At 44.3% G+C, this 23,518-nt stretch overlaps 1 protein-coding gene across 1 annotated transcript in view; it reads left to right on the forward strand.

Annotated features, from left to right (window-relative positions):
* Positions 1-23,518, forward strand: part of ANO4 (anoctamin 4) — a 316,199-nt gene that overhangs the window by 224,129 nt on the left and 68,552 nt on the right. The window contains exons 12-14 of the mRNA XM_054028953.1: positions 9,484-9,590; positions 10,829-10,884; positions 12,467-12,588. Of these exons, the coding sequence (XP_053884928.1) occupies positions 9,484-9,590; positions 10,829-10,884; positions 12,467-12,588 (285 nt within the window). The remainder of the gene's footprint in view (positions 1-9,483; positions 9,591-10,828; positions 10,885-12,466; positions 12,589-23,518) is intronic.

A 23,518-nucleotide genomic window follows, 5' to 3' on the forward strand; every position in this document is an offset into this window, starting at 1 on the left:
CACAGACTGGTGGGACCGCATAGTGTTGCAGGTCTGGGACGATTCCCAGTGGCTGCGGAACTTTCGCATGCGTAAGGGCACTTTCATGGAACTTTGTGACTTGCTTTCCCCTGCCCTGAAATGCCAGAATACCAAGATGAGAGCAGCCCTCACAGTTGAGAAGCGCGTGGCGATAGCCCTGTGGAAGCTTGCAACGCCAGACAGCTACCGGTCAGTCGGGAATCAATTTGGAGTGGGCAAATCTACGGTGGGGGCTGCTGTGATGCAAGTAGCCAAAGCAATCACTCAGGTGCTGCTACGAAAGTTAGTGACTCTGGGAAATGTGCAGGCTATAGTGGATGGTTTTGCTGCAATGGGATTCCCTAACTGTGGTGGGGCAATAGACGGAACCCATATCCCTATCTTGGCACCGGAGCACCAAGCCACCGAGTACATAAACCGCAAGGGGTACTTTTCAATGGTGCTGCAAGCACTTGTGGATCACAAGGGACGTTTCACCAACATCAACGCGGGCTGGGCGGGAAGGGTTCATGACGCTCGCGTCTTCAGGAACACTACTCTGTTTAAAGGGCTGCAGCAAGGGACTTACTTTCCGGACCAGAAAATAACCGTTGGGGATGTTGAAATGCCCATAGTTATTCTTGGGGACCCAGCCTACCCCTTAATGCCATGGCTTATGAAGCCATACACAGGCAGCCTGGACAGGAGTCAGGAGCTGTTTAACTACAGGCTAAGCAAGTGCAGAATGGTGGTAGAATGTGCATTTGGCCGTTTAAAAGGTCGCTGGCGTTCATTATTGACTCGCTCTGACCTCAGCCAAAGAAATCTCCCCATTGTTATTTCTGCTTGCTGTGTGCTCCACAATCTCTGTGAAAGTAAGGGGGAAACCTTTATGGCGGGGTGGGAGGCTGAGGCAAATCGCCTGGCTGCTGATTACGCGCAGCCAGACACCAGGGCGATTAGAAGATCACACCATGAAGCGCTGTGCATCAGAGAAGCTTTGAAAACCAGTTTCATGGCTGGCCAGGCTACCGTGTGAAATATCTGTTTGTTTCTCCTTCATGAAAACCCTCCCCCTTTACTGACTGATTTTCTGTAAGGAACCCACCCTGCCCCTTCCCCCAGCTTTCTTTCAAACCAAATAAAGTCACTATCATTTAAAAATCATTTATTCTTTATTAATAGATTAGAAAAAGAGGGAGGGAACCCGGGTGGTATTTGGGAGGAGGATTGCTGGGAAGGAAAAAGCCACAAAGAAAAGGTTAAAAAAATGACAGCCTTTTGCTTGGGCTGTCTACTGGGGTGGAATGGGAAGGTGTACGGAGCCTCCCCCCCCGCGTTCTTACACGTCTGGGTGAGGAGGATACGGAACATGGGGAGGGGGGAGGGTGGAACAGGGGCTGAAGCGGCAGTCTATTTTCCAGCAGCCGTTCCTGAACCTCCACCAGACGCCGGAGCAGCCCCAGCGTTGCATCCTTCATCCTCTGGTCTTCCTGCCGCCATCTCTCATCTCGATCGTCTCTCCTCTCCTCACGTTGGTCCCTCCTCTCCTCACGTTGGTCCCTCCTCTCCTCACGTTCACTGACTTCTTTCCTATACTTTGAAACTGTTTCCTTCCACTCATTCAGATGAGCTCTGTCACTCCTGCTGGATTGCATAATTTCAGAAAACATGTCCTCCCGCGTCTTCTTCTTACGACGCCTTATCTGTGATAACCTTCGGGATGGAGGAGGGAGGCTTGAGGAATTTGCAGCTGCTGTAGGGAGGGGAAAAAAGAGAGAATTGTTTTAAAAGCTACATTTTGCAGAACAATGCTTATACTCTTTCACGGTGACCAACACTGTTCACATTACATAGCACATGTGATTTCTGTGCAAGGTCGCATTTTGCCTCTTAATGCTGAGTGCTTGTGGCTTTGCTGCTAGAGATCACAGGTCTGGGCAACAGAATTCGGCTTGCATGCGGCCATGGTAAGCCATTGTTTTACAGCTTCTGCACCCTCCTTTCCCACATACCAAGCATAGCCTGTAGAGTGCTGCAGAAGCCTGGCCAATCTCAGCCAGTTGGGGGGGGGGCAGTGTGGGGGGGGCTTGTCTGGGCCCCTTCAGGCAAGTAGAGTGCTGCGGTTTTTCTGTTAACATTCAGCAGCACCAGAAAACAAACTAACCCCCCCCCCCCCGCCATGAATTCTCTGGGATGATCACGGTACCCCTCCCCCCACCGCATGGCTGGTATCAGGGAAGATCCCTGCAGGCACCAAACTACCCCCCCCCCCCCCCGCCGCCGACCCCCCCCCCCCCTCGCCATGAATTCTCTGGGATGATCACGGTACCCTCCCCCCACCGCGTGGCTGGTAACAGGGAAGAACCCTGCTAGCCAAACGCGGAAAACTTCAGGGCCAATTTCCCATCTGCGCTTGGCTAACTGCAGGGAAGGATTTATTTTCCGCCACAGGCAAACAGCCCAGTAGGAACGGCCACCTCTGTCCCCTTAATTAAGTTCCCGTATTTCAACCAGGTTACCAGGAGTGATATCACTCTCCTGAGGATTACACAACAAGATAAAGAACGGATGTTGCTTGAATGCCAGCAAACACCGGGACCATACGCTGCTAGGCTTTGTCAGGCAATGATACCAGATTACTTGCTGCAAGCATGGCGTGGTCAAGTGTCCTACCATGGAGGAGGGAATAAGGATGCACTGCCCAGAAACCTTCTGGCAAGGCTTTCGGAGTACCTCCAGGAGAGCTTCATGGAGATGTCCCTGGAGGATTTCCGCTCCATCCCCAGACACGTTAACAGACTTTTCCAGTAGCTACAGACTTTTCCAGTAGCTGAACTGACCGCGAATGCAAAGTCAGGCAAAGTAATCATTAAAAACCGTTTGCTTTTAAAACAAGTTTTATATTTTAAAAGGTAAACTCACCTGAGGTCCCTTCCATGGGGTCAGAGTCTTGGGTACTGGCTTGGGAGGCTTGGGAGGGTACTTCAGTCAGGGTGAGAAAAAGATCCTGGCTGTTGGGGAGAATGGAGTGCTGTGTGCTCTCTGCAAGCTCATCCTCCTCCTCCTCCTCCTCTACCCCATCGGCAGAATCCTCAGGCGTCGAGACTATCCCCGACCCAGAATCCACGAACAAAGGTGGGGTAGTGGTGGCAGCCCCCCCTAGAATTGCATGCAGCTCGGCGTAGTAGCGGCATGTCCGCGGCTCTGACCCGGAGCGACCGTTTGCCTCCTTTGTTTTTTGATAGGCTTGTCTGAGCTCCTTGACCTTCACGCGGCACTGCTCAGAGTCCCTATTGTGGCCTCTCTCCATCATGCCCTTGGAAATTTTTTCAAAAGTTTTTGCATTTCGTCTTTTAGAACGAAGTTCTGCAAGCACTGAATCCTCTCCCCATACAGCGATCAGATCCAGTACCTCCCTCACGGTCCATGCTGGTGCTCTTTTTCGATTATCAGCCTGCATGGTTACCTGTGCTGATGAGGTATCTGTGGTCACCTGTGCTCTCCACGCTGGGCAAACAGGAAATGAAGTTCAAATGTTCGCGGGGCTTTTCCTGTCTACCTGGCCAGTGCATCCGAGTTCGGATTGCTGTCCAGAGCGGTCACAATGATGCACTGTGGGATAGCTCCCGGAGGCCAATACCATCGAATTGCGGCCACACTAACCCTAATTCGAATTGCTAAAATCGATTTTGGCGCTACTCCGCTCGTTGGGGTGGAGTACAGAAATCGATTTAAAGGGCCCTTTACATCGAATTAAATGGCGTCGTTGTGTGGACGGTTACAGGGTTAATTCGAATTAAAGCTGATAAATCCGAATTAAAGTCGTAGTGTAGACCAGGCCTTAGGGATGAAGCCAGCTCCATGTCTTTTCAGAAACTATTTTCAGGAATGTTGGATTATTACAATTAGGAAATAGGGCTAGGAACAGCAAATCACCTTCAAATAGGTGTGAGAGTGTATGTGTGTGTTGTGTACAGTAGTAGGCAAAAGGAATCTCTGAAAGGCAAGTGCCAGAGACACACGGGCTGCATTTTAAGAGGGTGACACAAATTCTATGGAAGAGGGACAGAGAGAACACAATAGGTTGAACAAATCATAGAGAAGATTTCTGAATGCCTTAAAAATCGCTTTATTAGAGCCGATACTATTTTGAAATTGTTTTCCCAAGCAGAGTTGTTGGGAGCAATTGACTGAGACCCGTGGTATTTCAGAGAACCCCCATAGTGTTGATTTAGGGTAAATAATACGCCACATTTTGTTCAATGACTCTGCTAGCATGTCTTTTCCTGCACTTGGTAAAGGGATAGACTGGGTGACCTGTTAGATTTGTTCCATTTCTAACCTCTACCATTCTAGTCCCTGTGAAATTTAGTATCTTTCCCTGGTGTCACCAACATACACATTCAGATTGATTCAGCCAGCTCTGGAAAAGACAGGATTCTGCTAGATGATCAGCATTTCAGTATGTCTATGGAATTTTCATTTGTTTTTCCTTCTCCACTCTCAGCAAGATAGATCAATAATCTTAATGCTACAGTTGCTAAATTTTAAAATAAACGCAAGTAGCTAAAGTAAGGCGTCCTTTGGAGCAAATAGTAGTTCGGCTCCTTTGCATATTCCACCAACATTCAGTTCTGTATCTTTTATACATCTTAGCCCATGTCTACACTGCACACCTTACAATGGCACAGCCGTGCCACTACAGCTGCGCCATTGTAAGGCACTCAGTGTAACCACTCTTTGTCATCAGGAAAGAGCTCTCCCGGTGACGAAATAAAACCACCCCCAATGAGGCACGATAGCTTCGGTGGCAGGAAAGCATCTCCCACTGACAAAGCGCTATCCACACCGGTGCTTTTCGTCATTAAAACTTTGTCATTTAGGGGGGTGTTTTTTCACTCCCCTGAGTGACCAAAGTTTTAAAAATAGAAGTGCAGTGTAGACATAGCTTTGATGTTGGACGGTCATAATCATATGACATAGAAATGGTTATAGAGAGATCAGCTTTCAGTGTGCGTGCGCAGCCATTTAGGAACAATCTACAGTTGTATCACTACGTATGGTCATAATCATAGATGTCTGTGCAAAATAATTTCACACCTGCAAGGAAAATGGACAAACCTTTTTGCTGTGTTATCTGGGAAACTGGTAGAATGAACCCAGAGAAGGAATGTAAGCCTCTCAATGCAGGAGCTCAAGGTTAAGTTCAAGTGCAACTTGCTGTGTGAGTTGGTCTCAAAAGTGATTGCCATGGTGACTAATATTCACTACTACCCTGAAAGGGAGGCCTTGGAGAAGGAAGTCAGGTGGACATCAAATGGAAAAAATGAAAAAAATTGTTGAAATATTTTTTAAAAACCCACAAATTGGCTTTACATGTGTCTTTGAGCTGATGTCTGTTATAGAACATGACAAATTAGCTGTGGCACGATGCCAGAGTTTAGGATACTGCAGTGAGAAGCAGAACGATTCTGCTGACTCATGTTGGTTTATGCTAGAAGCCAGATGAGGGGAGCTCATTCACTCCAATCCAGGCTGTAAAGGGTTTGTGTGTCCCTTTGAGGAGGGGCAGAGAGAACTTGCACCTGAGGCCAGAAAGATGAAACCTCAAAACAAGCCAAGCTCGGGTTGAGACTGAAGTTTTATTATCATTTAACAATAACGGCAAATCCCAGGAAGTGGTAAATTTGAACAATAAGGGCTTGTCTTCACTGCTCACTGGGTTTGTGCTACAGCACTAAAAACAGCAGTGTAGAAGTTCTAGCGCGGGTAGAGCTGGGGCTCTCATGCCCCCTCCCTGCCAGCTCCAGCCTGAGCCTGAAGGTCTCAACAGCTGTTTTTAGCTCTGTAGTGCGAGCCCAAGTCTGTGGACCCAGGCTCTGAGACTCGCTGCTGCCGTTTTTAATACACCGTGTAGACCTACCCACTCAGGCTAGGCTAACTTGAGAGGAGTTAACTTGAGTGTAAATAACTCTGTAGCAAAGACATGTTCTTAGCAGTTCAGGTGCAAAACCTGTGTATGGATATGTGCTCACTTGTGATGTGGAGAGAGCAGTGTGAGAACTTTCCCTATTCACAAATCTTATTATGTTGTGGAAAATAGAAGGGACATTTGTATTGGTTGGTGAATTTCAAAAGATTTGGTGTTTCCATTTAGATAAGCACCCAAAAAGGTAGGTGTTTATCCAAACCCCTTGGATATGGAGGTCTTACACAAGCTTTCTCATGAGATTTCAGGACTCTCTGTTTTTGTTTGGACCAGAAGTACTTTGAGGACAGCTTTTTTCATGGCATTCTAACATTTCTGCTTCTGGTCCAAAGCAGAATCTGAAAGTAAAAAGGGCAAGTGAATAAAAATGAAATATAATGGACAGCAGAATTAACCAAACTTTTTTTGAACGTCAGAAAAGCTTTTATTTTGGTTCAACTCAAGATTTGGAAGAAAGATCAGGGAGAGTGTCTGTAGTCCCTGATAATTTTCTCCCATCCCTGTAAAGTAGTATTGTAGTTGTACACTGTGTGGGAAAGACAGGAAAAACACAAAGTTTGCCCAGGATACAGAAGAGTGGAAAAGGCATCAGTCCATTAAAGGAAGAGTAAAAAATATCAAAACCTGCCATGTTAGGTCTGTAAAAGGCATGAAGAGCAGCCAGTAGTAAGCCAGGACTAAAGAAGCTCCACAGAGACAAATCTCACATTAGTGAGATTGGTGACTGAGGAAAAGTTAATAGCATTCCAGCACTGAAAAAGCAAACAGGTTTCCCTCCTCATCAATGATTGAGAAGTGAAGTAAGTCAGAAACACCACACTTGAGGGCTGGACTCATGCAAATTCTACTCCTAGTAGGAACACCCAGGAGGCAGAAAAGAAAAGATTTTAAAAGCCACTAGGGCTGCTCATGCTATGAGAGCACTAAATGGGATCTGATGAAGATCCTGGGAGAAATGCTGCCCCGGTTGAAGGCAGTGTGAGTTTAGGAATTGCCTTCAGTGGGACCAGGATTTCATCATTTTTGTATTGTTAAAATAGTTGAAAGTAAAGTGGGTTAGTTTTTTTAAGGTCCCAGCAAGCATCACAAAGGGAAATAACCTAAACTGAGGCCCAGGAAACTTCTATAAGCAGGGGTAATAGAGAGAGGTATGGGCTGGTGTACCACTCTTATGTACCATAATATTTTGTTTAATGTCTTTAGTTTTGGGATTTTTCTGTATGTCTTGGAAGCAGAATACTAGAACCCTCCGGAGCAAATTGTATGTGGTGCGGAAGACCTAAAATACAGTAGGAACTTTTTGGCAGGAGAAAGCCAGGACATGGGGATTTCACATAGCCCTGCACAATAGGGAGCTATTTTCTTGACTGCTTTTCCCATATGAACATGGAGGGGGAAATGACCATGTTGGGTCTGTGACTAGTGGATCCTCTCTGAAGAGGGTATATTTGCTTGGCCAAAACCCTGTGGGGGAAAAACATTGAGCCCCAACTCCTGTACCCTGCAGCAGGGGCGCTGACCTGGCTACATGCTGGATCTACTATTCTGGTTATTTCTGTTCCTTTAGAGTTGTTTCTGATCCCATGCTCTGAGTCCACTCTGCATTCCTGTGAGCTGATCTCTCTAGGAAATCTGTATGATTGTACCTGCTCATTCACTCATCAACTCATTCACTTTCCCACTACCTCACTAGCGGGCGCGGGGGGAAGCCTGTTGAAAAATGGGAGTCTTTCCATTGACTTCAGTGGGCTTTTGATCCAGTTCAAAGGGCCAGATTTTGAAAGGTAGGTGCCAGGGCTGTCCCTACCAATTATGGCGCCCTACGCACAGGGTGAAAGTAATTTAAAAGACTTACCGGTACGCCGGAGTCCTGAGCGGAGTCCTGGGCCCTTTAAATCACCGCCGCAGAAGCCGGTCCGGTTCGGCACGGCATACTTGCTCTTGCCGGTACGCCATACCAGACCATACCAGCTTACTTTCACCTCTGCCTACACAGCTGGAGCACCTGCTCCCTTTTCCCCATCCCCCGCCCTGCGAAGGGTGTGGGCTGTGCTCATGGTCTGCGGGACCGGCAGCAGGAAGCGGAACGACCTGGCCCCAGCCCACTCTGCTCCCCCCGCCCCAGCCATGTCACTCGGGGGAGGGGACTTGGGGGAAGGGGTCCACTCTCCTCCCCCCACTGACCAGTGGCGGGAAGCGGAGCTATACAGCGGGGAGTCAGCAAAGTGGAGCAGGCTGGGTCGCTCTGCTTCCCACCACTGTCGGTGAGTGCAGGGATAGGCCTGACCCCTGCTGCCATTGCCAGGCCCCGCCGCTAATCCCCTGGGCTGCGTCCGTCGCTGGGGGAGTGGGCTTGGGAGAAGGGGTGGAAAATGGGGGCGGGGTTGGGACAGAAAGAAGCGGAGCAGGGGTGGAGGGAGTTGTCCCAGGCCCACCCCCCTTAGGAATGCACAGAGGGCCAGCTGGGGGATGGGGTTGGCTGCCGCCACTACCACATACGAAGCACGCAGCTGCATAGGGCACCATGAAATTCATGGTGCCCTATGCAGCTGCGTATTCTGCACATGCCTAAGGATGGCCCTGGTAGGCACCTAGTGTTTGAAAATCCCACTAGGCCCCTATGTGCATCTTTAGGAGCCTAATTTTTTTTTTTTAAGTATTTAGGCCGAAGACCCCATTTTCCTCAAGAGAACACACAGACCCTGTGAGTTAGGGTCCAAATTCACTCCCTCTTGGTGATGCCTTTAGCTGGTACCTCAAAGCCCAATAGTACAACATACACTAGGCTGCCTACAGTTTTCTAGTGTTCTTGGTAATTATTAAAATATCATACTCTCCCCAATATGTGTGTGAAATATTGTTAAGAAATATATACATTATATAATATGCCAACCAATCTAGTAAACATAATGCAATTTGCAGTTGATCCTTCACTTAGTTTTCTTGATTCATTATAAATCTACCCAAGCTGTTGAATTTGAAACTGAATTTCATGTAATTTCATGGTTAGCTCCTGAAAGTTAATTTTCTAGCCCATTTTAGCTTACTGTATCAAACTGTCATATATGATGTTTTCACTTTATAATGTACAATATTTATAATGTATTATTTCATTTTCAATGTTCATGTGATTGATCTGTGTGTTCTAGAACAGCATTTTTAAATCTCATTTCTTTGTAAATTGTGTGCATGTATTATGCAGTGTTTAAATATTTTTTTAAATGTAGTGCTTCTGAAAGTGAATGGCTAAGTAGCAAGACCCTCTGCAAATGGCTCCTCTTTAGTCCTGGTTTACAATGCCCCTGAGGAGCAGAGATTTCCTATTGTGCTGAATTGAATCACAGTGTCAAGTTCCTTTATGGTGTATTCCCTGTACTTCACTCATACGCTGTAGATTCTTGAGGTGCTGTAAAAATTAATGGAACTTAACATTTATTTTAAATATTATACCACTTATTCATGGGCCAATCTTGTTTGTGTTTTTTATTTAGCTTTATCATACACAACAAAGACACTTTCTTCAACAATGCTACAAGAAGTAGAATAGTACACCATATTTTACAGAGAGTGAAATATGAAGAAGGAAAAAACAAAATTGGTAAGTGCTTAACAAGGTGCTTTTTAATTTGGTGTAAAAATCAATAAAGCTAGGGCATGTTCGTTATAGGTCAGCTTTGTTTTTTTAAATCTCCTCACTGGGTAAATAGCTCACATGTTTCCAGGGTGGTTGCTTTTTCTTGGTATGCCCAGTCATTTCGAAGACGAGGCAATGGAATGTTGGGCCGCTTTTCCATGACAGGATATGGCTGACACCTCAGAAGACTATTTCCCTGTGCAGTAGGAAAGGCTGATATAAGATAAACCAAGGACCAAGATGTGGCCCATAGCAGAGAGAAATACAACCAGCAAAAATGATATTTATGATAAATTAATGCTTCTCATTGGACTATTCTTATAAGATTTCCTCAACTGATTAAGATAGAATATGGAGTCTTTTGCCTCTAGGTCACTGGTTTGACCATCCCCAAGTGAATACTGCACTGTCCAACAGCTGTTCAGTGGCCTTTCAGTAAATTTCCAAGTAAACAGTCATCTTCAGCACAGGTGGCACTAAGTACTTCCCTTGTGTTGTCAGTATTGGCTGAGGGGCCAAAGCCTTAATGGACAGGGAGAATAAACTATCCTTCTCTCCCCCCCACCCCCCAACTAGTGGTCCCTTTGGGTCAGAGTTCAGGTATGTTGTTGGGCCTCACACTGCTACTACCTGTCTTGTGGCTGTTCTGTCAGTATATAGCTTCAGTCTCCAGGCCATCAATCCAACAGCTCTCAGAACAGTAAGTTAAATAAATGTAATGATGCTATTTTCATATGGAAATTAAGGCTTTCGGCTGTTTTGTTATACTATGGTACAAAAATTCAAAGGTTTGGTCTGAAATTTGCAGAATACCAAGAAATGTGGCATCTCACCTAAACGACGTTTCCAAATATATCCTCACACAGACTTTAATATATGATTATTAGACCAAAATATTTGGGGTGAAAGTCAACTCCTATTGACTTCACTGTGGTATATTTGGCCCTCAAAGCTTTATGTTCAAAGCATAACAAATTGTAGATTGTGAATAATACAGTTAAGTACAGTAGCAAGTATCTGAATGTTGTATTCATCCTTCCCTTGTGCCCTACCATAGTATGACAAACCTATGAAAGAAGTATTTTGTTACTCATACCTTTCACTGAACTTCATTTACCAGACTCATCATGAAAATGTGCTTGCCCTCATTTTACAGTTATTCTAGCCCTGCTTGTAATTAAATTAATATTTTTGGCTTTTAGGTCTGAATCGATTGCTTACTAATGGCTCCTATGAAGCTGCATTTCCTCTTCATGAGGTATTTTTCTAACATTTCTTGTTGGCTTTGAATTCAACTTTAATACCAATGTCATTGGGCCTGAGTCTCCTCTTACTCTGGTTTTACACTATTGTATCCCCACTGGCTCCAGTAGAAAGTTACTCCTTATTAATACAGATGGTGGGAGTATTTTCTGTGCTTTCTTTCATTTAATCCAGCTCGTTAGAAAATGTTGATAGCTCTTCCTGAAAATTCATGTGCTTCAGACTCACACAATGTCCCCCATTGGTGGCTATGAATAATGTGGTAGTAACAATCATGTATTACAGGAATTCTCAAACATTTTCATGGTGTGGAACACATCCAAATACAGTGTGTGTCTGGGGGCAGCACCTCCCTCCCTTTAACAATCACACAGATCATTCCCACTTCTTCACTTGCAATCACAGCTCCCAGTAGCAATCACGGTGGCGACTACCACGATTGTTTTGTATGGAAAAGCAACACTAGGGACGTATTTAATGTGCTTTTAACTCCTTTTAATACTATTTAGCAGCTAGAAACAAAGAGGAGCCAGTATCATGTCACCAGCTGGCTCGTCACAGTCTAACAAGCAACATTACTGGTTTCATGAATCACACTTTGACAGTTACTCATATATTGTATATTGAAGTCCAAAACTCTTTATCTGAAAGCTTGAGATCTTCTCCTTTTAAGCAAATAAAATCAATTAAAACAGAATTATGCAAAACATCATCTATTGTATATTGGTTCTTCCACTGCCCACATCACCGTGGCATCTGAGCACCTTTCAGTTGTGCATGAATTCTTTACTTTCTTCAGTATTTTTACACCCCTTGCTATTCCCACAACCTCCTCACTTGGAATAATTCCAGCAGCAGTATCATGTTAAATACATATCTCTCAAAGTAAGCAGCCTCCTTCAGAGCTGCAATTGGTACCACTTTGAAGATGGTTATTTCACACCACTAATTGATTATGCATTACAACACCAGTTTGAGGTGAGTGTGGCTTACCTTATTGAGTTAATGGCAGAATACAGGTAATAGAACTCAGGATTCCCAGTCTTAGGGTATGTCTACACAGCAACTGGAAGTCATATTGCAGTTTGGGTAGGCATACCCATGCTAACTGATACTATACCCATCTGAACTGCAATCACACTTCTCATTTCAGTATAATGTACCCACCCTTATGTTCTAATCACCAGACACACTGCATCTGCTGAGCATGCACCTCCCTTAAATGAAGATTTCACGGTGGGACCCATTTGTTCTTAACCTTTTATATATGCAATCCTCTTTTCTATATCAGGCCTACTCTGGGAACCCCCTTCCATTTACCAATAGGGAAGGGCAGAGTGGTCATGACCACCTGACATCTGTTTGCAACTCGTGATCTGAACAATGCCATTTACCAAATACAGGTCTATGAAAAATCAACCTTTAAGACAAACTAATTCAACCAAGCCATTGCTAAATTTGTCTTTTTGTTTTCATGCAAGGATTTTGTATAAACTGTTCAATTAAAACACACCTCTAGTTCCAGAGATTTCTTGGCAACTATTATTCTTTGCTCAGGGTTTAAATCTGTATTTCAGGGAAGCTACCGAAGTAAAAATTCCATAAGAACCCATGGAGCAGAAAACCACAGACATCTGCTTTATGAGTGCTGGGCCTCATGGGGTGTGTGGTATAAATACCAGCCCTTGGATCTCGTACGGTAAAACTTTTTGTTTGCTTTTTAAATGTTGCACTGTGTGCTGGGATACAGAGTGGGATAAGAGGGTAGGAAAGTCTAACAGAAACATGAAGGACTCAATTCCTCTGACAAATGAGCCTAAACTCTCACCCTTTAAAAGTGTGGGGGCCATGGTCTCCCCAGCCCCCCAGGTCTGGTGTCCCTGGGCCCCCAGGGTGTGGAGATCCTGAATGTTCTTTGTGCCCAGGGCCCCAGTAAATCTTAATCGGCCTCTGGCTACAAGGGTCTATACATAAAATCTGTATTTAAAAGGTAGCAGCATCATTGAATATACTGATATGTTGGCAATTTGGGAGGGCTATTAAAAGTACTGAAGTACTGTAACTGATAGACGCCTTTTGCTTTTATTGTTTTTTTAATTGTTCTGAAATAGAAGGATTTGTAAAAGATTCCCAGGAAGCACTAGGAGTTATTCTTTAAGGCTCCATAAAGCTCTTTTCTCTGCAACTTCATAAAATGGGAATTTGCTTTTTCTAGGGAAATAAATATTCACAGAGGAATACAATAATAGGGGTTTGCTTGAGTCATGTAGTTTTTTAAAATGTGCTAGAAACAATGTAAAACACAGTAATATATTTTTAGGTAGTACAGCAACTGTTTAGATGTTATCATTTCTTTTTGAGCCCCTTGGCCAAGTCTTCACTAAGGAAATTTACAAAACAAATTACATTATTGGTTCAGTGGTGAACCAGTAATTGCATTGTTTCTCTCTTTTTTGAAACATTTCTGGTAATTGTGTTTGAAGTAACCTGCAGACAGGACTGTTGTTCTTTGGTAATCGTTTACATCTGTGATTGTGTCATGGAACCATCATCATCAGAAGGCATCATTAATTGGGAGTGTCACATCTGAGCTGTGAAGTTCAGATCCTGATCCAAGTTTCCCTAAAGTCTGAGGGAGTTTGGATCCAGTGTTCTTTTTCAGTGTTTGTGTGTGCAAAATGGCTCATCAGGCATTTAAATGGCCATTTATGTATGCAAGTGTGGTAACTGGATAGGCACACAATTGCATTTGGACCTTGGCACAGACTTCCTTTAGAAATCTAAGCATATTATTTAAGTGCACTAACTCATTCAGTTTCTCTTCCCAGTCAGTGTCATCCAAAGATTATTCTGAAAGAAATGTCAGCAGAGTAGTTTACACAATGAGGGTATAGGTGATTCAGTATACAGGTCTAAATGAGCAGGAGGAGAACTAGGGCAGAGTGATGGGTATGAGGCTTGCTGAGTATTTACAGGTGACTGAGTAAAAGGCGACATCAAACCCAGACTGACATTTTAAGTTGCTGCCATATATCCTATTAGCTGTTAGCCTACAACAAACCCATTGCTGATTGTAGTGCAGGCACAGGAGGAAGGGTGGCAGGAGAGGAGTGGGCACCCTTTTCTCTCTCCCCTCCCAGCTGCTAAAACACTCCCATACACCTTTCCCTAACCCACACCAAAACATCCCTCCATTCCGCTTCTCCTTCCTCACATGCCACATGCCCTGGTTTTTCACCTTGAACAGTTGACCACATTAGCAAAAACTGCTGTTCACCTCAGTTAAAACTGCATGAATCTGTGTACCCAAAACAAAAGTGTTTATACTAGTTCTGCCATGAGTGCTCATTTCATAGCTTTCCCCCACCATGGGTACTGTAGAAAATCTATGTAAAGCCCATGCCCAAAGGGAGTGGGAGTTGAGGGTTATCTGTTAGGTTCCTAATGGGCCAGCTTTCCAGTACCCACCATTCCCACCCAATATTTGTGTTGTCAGACTCTTTAGAGAGGCCAAGGACTGAGTGAGCTACAGATAGTGAACAACCTTCTCATTCATAGATATGATACTCTCAAGTCAAGTTAGAGTCACACTGCCAGGGTGATAAGAGAAGCTGTTGCTTTTATGCTTGTTTTTTCTTGCCATTAAATGTGGTCTTAAATTTCCAGTGCGCTCAATCTGACACCTTCCGTGGCCGTTAACGTTACTTTAATCACACCAGTTGGCCAGTATGGAGATCTTAGTCACTAGACATAAACAAGGAAACAGCATTTGATGGGCATCACACAATTCGGTGTTCATTCCGCCTGGAAGCACTGGGGAGCATGAGAAGTACCGATTCTGCACAAGTGCAAAGGCATCGTTGTTAATCAACAGCTGTGAAGGGGTCAGCTTACTCATATTGCTGCCTAAATGTAATTTCCATACTGTCGTTACAAGAACCATTCAAAATCACGAGAACTGAAAGTGATTAAAGGGGGACAATCTCTCTCTTTCTCTTTTCTCTTCCCTCAGTTCATTCACTTTGGCCTTGCTCCTAAACCTGTTGAAGTGAATGAAAGCAGTTCCCATTGACTTCAGTGGGCTTTGGATCAGTCCCTCTGTGCACTTGACAATGCTTTGTGCATAGTCTTTTTCCCCCTCTGTAGTCAGCGAGTCATTTCCCCCTCTTGTTTGTGTGGGTCTTTCACACAGCAACAAGGGAGAGAGAAAAATAATTTTTATCAAAAGAAAAGGAAAAATGTGATTGTAAAACCACCAAAATGGGCATGAGGGTAGGGGGAAATATTTAACTCTTTTTTTTGTTTTAAATAACTAGATTTCAGGTTGACAGTGCCCCTTTAACCTTCACTCAATCCCCCCAGATAAGGCTTACATAACAGATACTTTAACAGCCTTCAGACATCTGCTAGAGTGCCATAGCTGCATTAAGTTTGTTTATGTGGTATAATAAGTCCTGTATATAATTTTTTACTGAACTGTAAAAGGATGAATGAAGAAAGAAATTTTCTTGGCTGCGGTCCAGATCTGTCTCTCCTCTAACATCCTGTGTGCCTTCTAGGTGTCCTGATCCCAAGCAATCATATAATTAAGCTTGATAAACTTAGAGAACCCCAACAATAAATTGCATAGTGCTAAAGGCAGACTTTGCTTATTCTTTTATAAGGCATTATCATTCTAAACACTAATAGACTACAAAATATGTGTGTTGTTGCTAAATATCTAGGGTGAAATCTTGGCCCCTCTGAAAGTCAGTTGTAGTTCTGCCACTGACTTCAGTCCGGCCCAGTTTCACCTCCACGAACAGGGGTCCTGGAAGGCTGATTTTCCTACTGGGATAAAGTTAAGGTTGTGGCATGTTGTCTGTAGTGTTGTGGTTGTGCTAATAGTGACGTGTGGGTCTCTGGATGGAAGCAAGAGTATTGGCTATTTGATGCCTTCACTTTTCATTTCCTTGCTTTTGAGGTTTTGTTTTAGGGAATGTTTTCTGAACAAAGCAACAGAGGGTCCTGTGGCACCTTATCAGATACACAGCATGTTTGTTAGTATAATTATTAATGATCTGGAAAATGGGGTGAAACATGAGATGGCAAAATTTGCAGAAGACACAATGTTATTGAGGTGAATCAAAACAAGCGAAGACTGAATAACTTCAGAGGGACCTACCAAAGCTACATGAATGAGCAGCATGATGGTAGATGAAAGTCGGTGTTGACAAATGCATGGTAATGCACATTGGAAGGAATAATTTCAACTACCCATATACATTACTGAGTACTAAATGTACTGTAACCGCTCAGATAAAAGACGACACTGTGGGCAGCTCAATGAAAATCTCTGGTCAACGTGTAGTGACAGTCAAAAATAGGAAACAAAGCGTAGCTAAGCTCATGCTTGGTGCAGCTGATGGGAAGAGAAAGGTAAATGTGTCTCTAAGGCACCTTTGTCTCCTGGGACTGACTAGGGTCCAAACCAGCCCCCAGTGTAAATTAGAACAGACACAGAGCTGCTCTAACTGCTGCCAGCTATAATGGTCCCCTAGGGATCATTCTGTTGGTCTCGGATAACTAGAGTACATTTCCATAGCACTCATCACAATAGTGTGTAACACTGTTCTACAATTTTTGAGAAGTCGTCTGCTTCAGAGATAAAATGTGCTATTTATTATGTATTTTGATGTGCTGAATTCAAATATGACAATTAAAACAACTGATTGGCTACTGTTTCTAAGATATTTAAGTTTTTACATTTTATGTCTATGTATATTGTGTAGATAGTAGAGTTTTAATCATAAATTGTAAACCTAGGTCTTTTCATGCGTTCATGGTTGCTTTACATGATAATATTTCACCTGTCCTGTTTATGTAACACTTTAAAGATCAGCAAAAGGGTTATATCAATAAAATTTATTATGAAACAAAAGGCAAAAAACTATAATGTACATAGTTTAGTCCTATTCAGTGTCTACTCAGCGCTTCTTGGCTTGTCTCTTGTATTCATTAAATGGAGCATCTCTTGTCACTGTCCAGCAATAGTCTGCAAGCATTTGATGGGCTCCATTTGCCCTGATTGCGTTTCTCCATTGTTGCAATGTCCTGGTGAAATCGCTCGCCGTGCTCGTCGCTCACTGCTCCACAGTTCGGTGGAAAAAAATCTAGATGAGAGTGCAAAAAATGTATCTTTAGTGACATGTTGCAACCAAGGTTTTTGTATGCCTTGGGGAGGTTTTCCACCAACAACCTGTAGTTGTCTGCCTTGTTGTGTCTGGGAAAATTTATTGCCACTAACTGGAAGGCTTTCCATGCCGTCTTTTCCTTGCCACGCAGTGCATGGTCAAATGCATCATCTCGAAGAAGTTCACGAATCTGAGGACCAACAAAGACACCTTCCTTTATCTTAGCTTCACTTAACCTTGGAAATTTTCCACAGAGGTACTTGAAAGCTGCTTATATTTTGTCAATGGCCTTGACAAAGTTCTTCATCAGACCCAGCTTGATGTGTAAGGGTGGTAACAAAATCTTCCTTGATTCAACAAGTGGTGGATGCTGAACACTTTTCCTCCCAATCTTAAAGCTGTTTTACTGCATAATGGCAATGTTTTGCCATCAATTCCAGTTGGTCATGCAGTCCATATGAAGGAAACCTATGACAACATGAAATAACTTTTGAGGTGCATAAACTATGACCAACATCAGTGGCAGCTTTGTGGCGATTTGAAGGTTGTTGCTCTCTTGCTTGGTCTGCAGACTGGATACACAAAGTACTGCTGTTTTCTCTGCGAATAGAATAGTCATGCAAGAGATTCCCACTACATCAAGAAAGATTGGCCACTCCGACAGTCATTGGAGCCTGGGAGGAAAAGTGTTCAGCATCCACCACTTGTTGAATTTGATGATGCATTTGACCATGCACTGCGTGGCAAGGAAAAGACGGCATGGAAAGCCTTCCAGTTAGTGGCAATAAATTTTCTCAGACACAACAAGGCAGACAACTACAGGTTGTTGGTGGAAAACCTCCTCAAGGCATACAAAAGCCTTGGTTGCAACATGTCACTAAAGATTGTTTGCACTCTCATCTAGATTTTTTTCCACCGAACTGCGGAGCAGTGAGCGACAAGCACGGTGAGCAATTTCACCAGGACATTGCAACAATGGAGAAATGCTATCAGGGCAAATGGAGCCCATCAATGCTTGCAGACTATTGCTGGACAGTAACAAGAGATGCTCCATTTAATGAATACAAAAGACAAGCCAAGAAGCGCCGAGTAGACACTGAATAGGACTAAACTATGTACAGAATAGTTTTTTGCCTTTTGTTTCATAATAAATTTTATTGATATAACCCTTTTGCTGATTTTTAAAGTGTTACATAAACAGGACAGGTGAAATATTATCATGTAAAGCAACCATGAACGCATGAAAAGACCTAGGTTTACAATTTATGATTAAAACTCTACTATCTACACAATATACATAGACATAAAATGTAAAAACTTAAATATCTTAGAAACAGTAGCCAATCAGTTGTTTTAATTGTCATATTTGAATTCAGCACATCAAAATACATAATAAATAGCACATTTTATCTCTGAAGCAGATGACTTCTCAAAAAGTGTAGACCAGTGTTATTGAACTGTTTGCTCAGCCCCTGCCTGTGGGCCTGAGCTGCTGACTGTTTGCCGCACGGACAGGCTAATTCCCTAACTCACCTGACCTAAGTAGCGAGGTGACCGGGTTCCCCGCCGCCCCGGAGGGGGTTGAGCCCCTGCCAAACCCCTACAGGGCCTGATTCTGGTCTTACTCTCAGTGCAGTACATGGAGTTATCACAGTGTAAAACATGTGAGTGCGAAAAGAAAGATGCTGTTTATCTGTATCTAAATCAGTATGTTTCAAAGCAATGGCAGTACAGAGTGCTCTTTAAAAGATAAGTGTTCACAAGTGGCCTCAGTTGTCTCCTTCCTAATTGCAGAAGTTTAGATCGCCAGTGACAGCACCTATTAATTTTGCCATTTAATGCACAAATTAAAACTGAGATCAGCCTTGGTATCAGAAGAAACTGTTGGCTTGATCTCTGCATCGTAAGAGGAGCCCTGCATTTTGCAACCAGCAGATATAAAGGGTGCAAATAGGGAAAATACATTGTTTGTCGGGAACGATTTTAAGTTAAGGGAGCGGAAAGAGAGAACATCCATGCTGGAGTGTGAGAAGCATCAGAATACAAGAGAAATCTTATCTGCGGGGGTCAGAGTTGCTGGGTGAGCTATGCCTTAGACCTCTTTTTGTCCCTCTCAAGTGCACCCTTCAGGTGAAACAAGCCTGGCTTCCTGCACCTCACTCTGGGTGGAACCCCCATGCAGTTTAATCACTCTCAGCCTGGATCTCTGGGCTGCAACCCCCCCGCCCTTTTACCAACCATGTTAACCCAACAGGCTCAACTGCGTTTGGCACCTGTCGTCCCTTTTTCTCAGGGAACCGGTGACTGATTAATGTGGCTCAAAAGCAGCTTCTTCACAACCAAGTTAGTACTTAATTGCAATAGGAAACACAGACTTTAGAAAAAGAGGTTATCACAACAAAGAATCCTGCATGCATATTTCCTACCTAACCTTAATCTATCCATTGCTCAGGTAGGTCCAGCATATTCCCATCTCTGGGTTGGCAGTGACAACCTCCTTGCTGCACTCCTTGTGGCGTTTCTTCGCCGTGTGTCTCAGTCAGGTTGGGGTGCCAGACTCAGTCTGCTGACAACTCACTCACCCTCTCCTCTTTCCTGAGGCCAGCATCTTTAAGGTTTAGTAGGGTTACCATATTTAAAAAATAAAAAAAGAGGACACTCCACGGGGCCCTGGCCCCACCCCTTTCGCACCCCCGGCCCCGCCCCAACTCCACCCCTTCCCCGCCCCTTCCCCAAATTCCCTGCCCTAACTCCACCCCCTCCCCTGAGCGCCCCGCATTCCCCCTCCTCCCTCCCAGCCACGCGAAAAGGGCTGCCCGAGCGCTACCGGCTTCACGGTTTGCCGGGCAGCCCCCAGACCCTGCGCCCCCGGCCGGCGCTTCCCCAGCGCAGATGGAGCCCGGGAGGGGAAGCGCCCAGCCGGGGGCGCAGGGTCTGTAGGCTGCCCGGCAAACTGTGAAGCCAGTAGCGCTCGGGCTTCTGGCAGCCCCCATTCCTCCAGACCCTGCACCCCCGGCCGGGCACTTCCCCTCCTAGGCTCCGGCTGCTGTGCTCCTCCCCTGACTCTTCGGCTCTGTTTAAGAGCCGAGCTGCCCGAGTGCTACCAGCTTTGGGCAGCCCCCATGCCTCTGGACCCTGCGCCCCCGGAGCCCAGGAGGAGAAGTGCTCGGTTGGCAGCTCAGGGTCCGGAAGCATGGAGGCTGCCCGAAGCCAGTAGCGCTCGGGCAGCTCGGCTTTAAACAGAGCAGAAGAGTCAGGGTAGGGAGCACAGCAGCCGCAGGAGGGGAAGTGCCCGACCGGCAGTATTTTTCCCGGACATGTTCGGCTTTTTGGCAGTTCCCCCCGGACGGGGGTTTGATTACCAAAAAGCCGGACATGTCTGGGAAAAAACGGATGTATGGTAACCCTAGGTTTAGTAGAATAGCTTTCCGATTGTTCCCCAAGGAGTCTTATCTTTGTCATTGTTTCATTTCCTGTTGGTTCTCCCTTAAGGGTTTCCTGTGACTTAACTCCTGGCAGCAAGCAGATTAATATCGAACACATAACCTGAGGAACATAAAAATACTACATGTAACTCCCTCATTCACCACAGAAGAATGTCTTTAATACTTTCCTTCACTACTTTGAATTATATACGTCGGTAAAAATAGGTGCTGATGCAAATAATCTCATAAAATGGAAATTTTCTTTCTCAGTGGAGCAGACAGATTGTCAGCCAAAAAATTAGGCCACAGGGTTCACTCATGCAGCTAAGTCAGGCATCTCAAACTCATGTCAGTGTGTCTTTGTACAGCGAGACTTGCTACCCTTGTCAGAATTGACCATGTTACTGCCATATTTCTGTCTCTTTAGCCAGAAGAATTGTGGGCTCTGTTGAATGACAGAGGAATAAAAGCAATATGACAGCATTGGCCTTTGGTATAGTGAAGCTGAGTTTGAATGATGATAATCAGTGTAGATCAATCTTCACATTGCTTTAAAAATACAAAATATCATTTTAACTCAGACAGATGGATTGCTCCAACTGGAAACTCTTTGACATGCATTTTAAAATTGATGATTTCATTCATTCCAGGCCAAGTGTTGTTCACTCTCTTTCTCTCTCCTCCACTGCCTCTCACCCAAGAAACAACATAGGTGTTTTCTTCCTTACTGTAAAAGGCTGACCAAGAATGTTTTCAGGCAGTCTAAAGGCAACAACACTGGTTGGTTTCACTCTTTGACCCTAGCAGTCAGATGCAAATCATGTCAAACCAATCTGATAGCTTTCTTTGATAGGATGACGAGTCTTGTGGATAAGGGAGAAGCGGTGGATGTGGTATACTTAGTAAGGCATTTGATACGGTCTTGCATGATATTCTTATTGATAAACTAGGCAAGTATAACTTAGATGGGGCTACTATAAGGTGGGTGTATAACTGGCTGGATAACCGTACTCAGAGGGTAGTTATTAATGGTTCCCTATCCTGCTGGAAAGATATAACGAGTGGGATTCCGCAGGGGGCTGTTTTGGGACTGGCTCTGTTCAATATCTTCATCAACAACTTAGATATTGGCATAGAAAGTACGCATATTAAGTTTGCAGATGATACCAAACTGGGAGGGATTGCAACTGCTTTGGAGGATAGGGTCAACATTCAAAATGATCTGGACAATTGGAGAAATGGTCTGAGGTAAACAGGATGAAGTTTAATAAAGACAAATGCAAAGTATTTCACTTAAGAAGGAACAATCAGTTTCATACATACAGAATGGGAAGAGACTGTCTAGGAAGGAGTATGGCAAAAAGGGATCTAGGGGTTATAGTGGACCACAAGCTAAATATGAGTCAACAGTGTGATGCTGTTGCAAAAAAAGCAAACATGATTCTGGGATGCATTAACAGGTGTGTTGTGAGCAAGACACTAGAAGTCATTCTTCCGCTCTACTCTGTGCAGGTTAGGCCTCAACTGGAGTATTGTGTCCAGTTCTGGGCACTGCATTTCAAGAAAGATGTGGAGAAATTGGAGAGGGTCCAGAGAAGAGCAACAAGAATGATTAAAGGTCTTGAGAACATGACCTATGAAGGAAGGCTGAAAGAATTGGGTTTGTTTAGTTTGGAAAAGAGAAGACTGAGAGTGGACATGATAGCAGTCTTCAGGTATCTAAAAGGGTGTCATAAGGAGGAGGGAGAAAACTTGTTCAGCTTAGCCTCTAAGGATAGAACAAGAAGCAATGGGCTTAAACTGCAGCAAGGGAGGTTTAGGTTGGACATTAGGAAAAAGTTCCTAACTGTCAGGGTGGTTAAACACTGGAATAAACTGCCTAGGGAGGTTGTGGAATCTCCATCTCTGGAGATATTTAAGAGTAGGTTAGATAAATGTCTATCAGGGATGGTCTAGAAAGTATTTGGTCCTGCCATGAGGGCAGGGGACTGGACTCAATGACCTCTCAAGGTCCCTTCCAGTCCTAGAGTCTATGAATCTATGAATCTATGCTACAATATTAGCATAACAAGTTGTGCTGATGTAAAACATATTTAAACTGACCTGACACCCAGCTGTGATTTGACCCTAAAGTTTCTGAAGCACAGGATGGTTATATTTCCTCATTCCTTAAAATTAATCTGGAGAATGATCTTTTAAACTGTTCATCATTATTGTTATTATTATTATTATTATTATTGATTGATTGATTGATTTATAAAGCATCAGATGTCATGATCAGGGTGCGGTACGCTTTCAGTCCATGTTGGAATTGTGGAATAAATTTTCTAGAGATTCTGGTAAGAGAAGTTCCAAACAGAAATAAGAAAGCAAGGTAGAAGAATGCGCTCTGATTCATCAATTCTTCTTCGGGTGATTGCACATATGCATTCCACTCTTGGTGTCAGTGCACCCAGCACATGGCCATTGGGAACTTTTTCCCTCAGAGGTATCCATTGGCTGGTTCAAGCTCCCCCTTCTACCATGTGCCACTATGTGCGGGTATAAAGGGCAGAGCTGCATCGAGTCCTCCTCCATTCCTTCTTACCACCCATGATGGTCGTTGGAAATCTGTACTATACTGGACTCTGTGTGTGTGTGTGTGTGTGTGTGTGTGTAATTAGTCTATTTGTCAGACTTGTTGTTTTTTCCATTTGGCCTTTATTCCAGTCACAGTACCAAGGTATGTCCCAATCACTGGATTTCAAGACGTGTGCTTTTTGTGCCAAACCTGTGTCAGTGAGTGACCTGTCCAATAGCTGCCTGAAGTGCTTTGGGGAAGCACACGTGAAGGAGCGGTGACAGATTTGCAGGGAGTTCAAACCTAGGACAAAGAAGGATAGGGAGGCTAGGCTGAAATTCCTGTGATGGAGGCCACCATCGGAGCCAACCCAGTCTGACTCGGTGCTGAGTGTTGCAGCTTCAGTGAGAAGTGCCAGTGTTGTCTTCCCTACAGGAGTCTGGTCCCTCGGCACCACTGCCACTTCTGCCA

This window comes from Malaclemys terrapin, chromosome 1, assembly GCF_027887155.1.
Source record: "Malaclemys terrapin pileata isolate rMalTer1 chromosome 1, rMalTer1.hap1, whole genome shotgun sequence".
Lineage (NCBI taxonomy): Eukaryota > Metazoa > Chordata > Testudines > Emydidae > Malaclemys > Malaclemys terrapin.